The following is a 3,436-nucleotide window of genomic DNA, read 5'->3' as shown; positions in this document are numbered from 1 at the left end:
TCCCCAAGCCATTACTTAATAAATTTTGTATTGATCATTTTGATGGCATCCTTGTTTATAGTGCTTCATTGATTGATCATATGGTTCAATTATCAATCATTTCAATGCTTTAAGGCAAAATTAATTGTACTTAAATCCTTTGTAATGTGAATTTGCTTCCCCAAATGTATACTTTCTTGGTTTCATTTTCTCTGCCTAAGGAGTTCAAGTTTTTTTTTTTTGAGAAAATTTGAGCTTTGCCCGTATATTAATTGAGATGCAAAAGAAATCACAAGTAATAAAAAGACAACAAAAACCAGCCCCTAAAGAAGGGAAGCTCGCACGAGGGGAGCCAAAAACCTGCAAAGAACAAAAAGGCAGGCAAAAAGTAAAGAACAAAAAACCAAAAAATTGAGGGCTCCCAGACAAAACTTAGCCTGGACTCCGGAAAAATACATCATCATAACTTTCTCATGTAGAGAATGATCTCCTAGTTGCCCAAAGGCCGTCCAAAGGGGCCTGCTGAGGGAGCTTCATCATTGTCCAGGCTAACACAGTGGCAACTAGCAGCATGCATAAATCGAGGATCCCCCAACAAACGAGATAAAGCGACAAGCCAATCAGCATGGAAACAACAGGGAAAGAACCCAAAATCAGAGCAAATCAATGATATCAGATCAGCATTTCCACTTTAGAACTTTCTCAAAAATAGCTTTCTTGATGCTTATAGATATAGAGGTAGAACAGCTCACAACATTGCCAAATCTCCTATTATTCATTTCTTTCCAAATATAATAAATAGAGCAACAAGTAATGAGATGGTAAAGAGATTGTATCTGGTGCTTCACATGTAATTCACCACTAATTCATTCCCCAAGATGAAGAATCGTGGGTCTAATGAGAAGGCTTTTGACAGGGGGCATTAACTGAGAGATAACAGCATAAGGAATGAGCATTCAAAGAAAATATGAGAAACGCTCTCAGGAAAACCATGACACAAGCTACATGTAATAGGAACATGAATGTTCCTAAGTAGTAAAGCATCTGTAGTTTTTAACCCTCCCACCACAGCTAGCTAAGAGAAACAAGGGTAACACAAGGCATGTTTATGATGCCAAATCAAATTGCCCCAAGAGCACTTCTAAAGACTTTTCATTTAAATGAATTTATCATTAATTAGATTGTTCCAAAGTAAACAGTAGCTAGAGCATTCAAAAATGAGAATACCCATAATCATGTTTAGAAGATAAGGGGTAATAAAACCTAGGAGGGATCAAGTCATACCCGAAATGTAATCCTTCAACTTAGCATGAGAATTTGTAGCATTCAGCAAAGTGATACCATCAGAAGAGTTTGCAATCTTTTTATTATAATACAGTGATCCCAGTGTAAGGAGATAGGAGCAGTGGGAGTAATTTTAAAGTAAAATTTATCCCTTGCAATATCAGTCGTTTTGCAAACAGATTTTCAAAAAGCTGAAGAATTGGTATTGGTTGGACACCAAGGAGATATATATCTACTAAAAAATCATGTGGACAAAGGAGATTTATCATTATAAATCCTGAGAATAAGAGAGCAATTAAAAGCAAATTGAGTAACCTGCAAAGAGGGCAGCCCCAACCCACCATTTTGTTTGGGAATGCAAACTTTTTCCCAATAGACCATATGTATTTTCTTGATAGCAGTCAAATCACCAAAGAACGAAAACTTAGAACAAGTTTTCTTAAAATATTTGTGCACAATTTTGAGTAAAATGGAACCACGAATCCAGTAAGCAATGGAATTCAGAATAGTGTATCTCAGGAATTGTAATCAGCCCGCAAAAGAAAGGAGATTGACTTTCCACCCAGATAGTTTTTTTGAAGCATTGTCCATAAGAGGCAAAAAGTTAATAATTTTAAGCCTATTGAAGGACAGAGGGATGCTCAAGTAAGAAATTTTTGAGCTTATGTTATGGATGGAAAGAGCTTGACAAATAGCATCCGGTTTAGGAAAGTTTCTAGCCAGCAAAATAGAACTTTTGTCTAGATTAACATGCTGACTTGAAGCTTTAGCAAATGTCTCAAGGATTTTTTGATAGATTTATACAATTTTTTAGAAGTAGCTTCTCAAAAAATCAGCACATCATCCGCATAGAGTAAATGGGTGAGAGAAAACCCATCTAACTTAATACCTTTGAAATGACAGCATCTAGCAATGAAGAAAAAATATCCATCACCAAACAAAAAAGGCAGGGGCTAAGAGGGCAACCTTGCCTGAGGCCAGCCGTGGTGGAAAAATAGCCCTCAAGAGCCCCATTAATAATTAAGGAGAGGTTGACAACCGAGATACAAGCTTTAATCCAGCTCACCATAATAGGAAGAAATCCTTTCTGCGTAAGTCTAGCAAGTAAAAATTCTCTAGATACAGTATCAAAAGTTTTATAGATATCTAATTTTGCACAAAAAAATTTAGCACTTCCTCTTTTGCGAACCATAGAAAGAAGCTCATTAGCAAGAATGATGTTATCCATAGAGACTCTGCCTTTGATAAAACCAGATTGATTATCTTTAACAATAATAGGCATAATAGGCTTAATCCTATTAACATTAACCTTGGCAATAATTTTATATAAAGTGTTGCATAATATAATGGGCCTAAAATCTTGCAGATTTTCAACATTCTTAGATTTAGAGATTAAAGCAAGAGCAATAGATTTAACCCCACTAGGAAGATATCCTTTAAGGAAGAAGGATCGCACAGCTTTAACTACCATAGGACTGATAATGTGCCAGGCCGTTTTATAGAAGTAGAAATTAAACCCATCCGGTCCTGGGGAAGAGGTAGAGCACCCCTTAAAAACCACATTTCTAATCTCCTCTTCAGAAATAGCTTGTGTAATAAGAATTTCATAAGCTTCAGGAAAACAAGCCCCAATAGGAAAAAGACCAACATCCAAAATTGAAGGAGGGGAAGGATTGTAAATGGCTTGAAAGTGCTGGATTGTAGAGTTAATAACCACAGAGTTTCTGTCAGTGTTAGGAGAGGTGGCTAGCAAGTTGACAGCAGTCTTATTGCTACCTTGCCTATTCCTAAATTTTGCATAGAGAAACTTGAGGTCATCCTCCCCATTCTTAAGCCCATGAAATTTAGCTCGTTGAATAACCCAAGAAGCAAGAATATTAGAGAAATCTGCAATCTTGTGATTAATATCTTTCGAGGAAGCATTCAAGGTACTATCATTCGGGACATAATGAAGAGACTCCAAACAAATCTTCTGCTGAATATGCAATCTATCAAGATGAGACTTGATTAAAGAAGAATGAGCCAAATCCTTCAGTTTAATTTCAGCCTTAAAAAATTTAAGAGTGCCACATGGGTGAGAAATAGGATTTCCATAAGAAGGCTTTGAAAAAGCCTTATGGAGGAGGGACCAATAGGCATCAATATTTATCCAATAATTTTTAAATAGAAACCT

The 3,436-nt window shown here is 36.3% G+C and overlaps 1 protein-coding gene across 1 annotated transcript in view; it reads right to left on the bottom strand.

Moving 5' to 3' along the window:
- Positions 1-302: 302 nt before the first annotated feature.
- The window catches only part of LOC114579345, a 5,482-nt gene continuing 2,348 nt past the window's right edge, over positions 303-3,436 (bottom strand). Inside the window, exons 2-3 of the mRNA XM_028693583.1 lie at positions 2,235-3,310; positions 303-339 (exon numbers count right to left, since the gene is read on the bottom strand). Of these exons, the coding sequence (XP_028549416.1) occupies positions 303-339; positions 2,235-3,310 (1,113 nt within the window). The remainder of the gene's footprint in view (positions 340-2,234; positions 3,311-3,436) is intronic.

The sequence above is a fragment of the Dendrobium catenatum genome, unplaced genomic scaffold, assembly GCF_001605985.2.
Source record: "Dendrobium catenatum unplaced genomic scaffold, ASM160598v2 fragScaff_scaffold_323, whole genome shotgun sequence".
Taxonomy (NCBI): Eukaryota; Viridiplantae; Streptophyta; class Magnoliopsida; order Asparagales; family Orchidaceae; genus Dendrobium; species Dendrobium catenatum.
The sequence above is the reverse complement of the archived record's forward strand: the minus strand, read 5'-3'. Positions and strand labels throughout refer to the sequence as shown.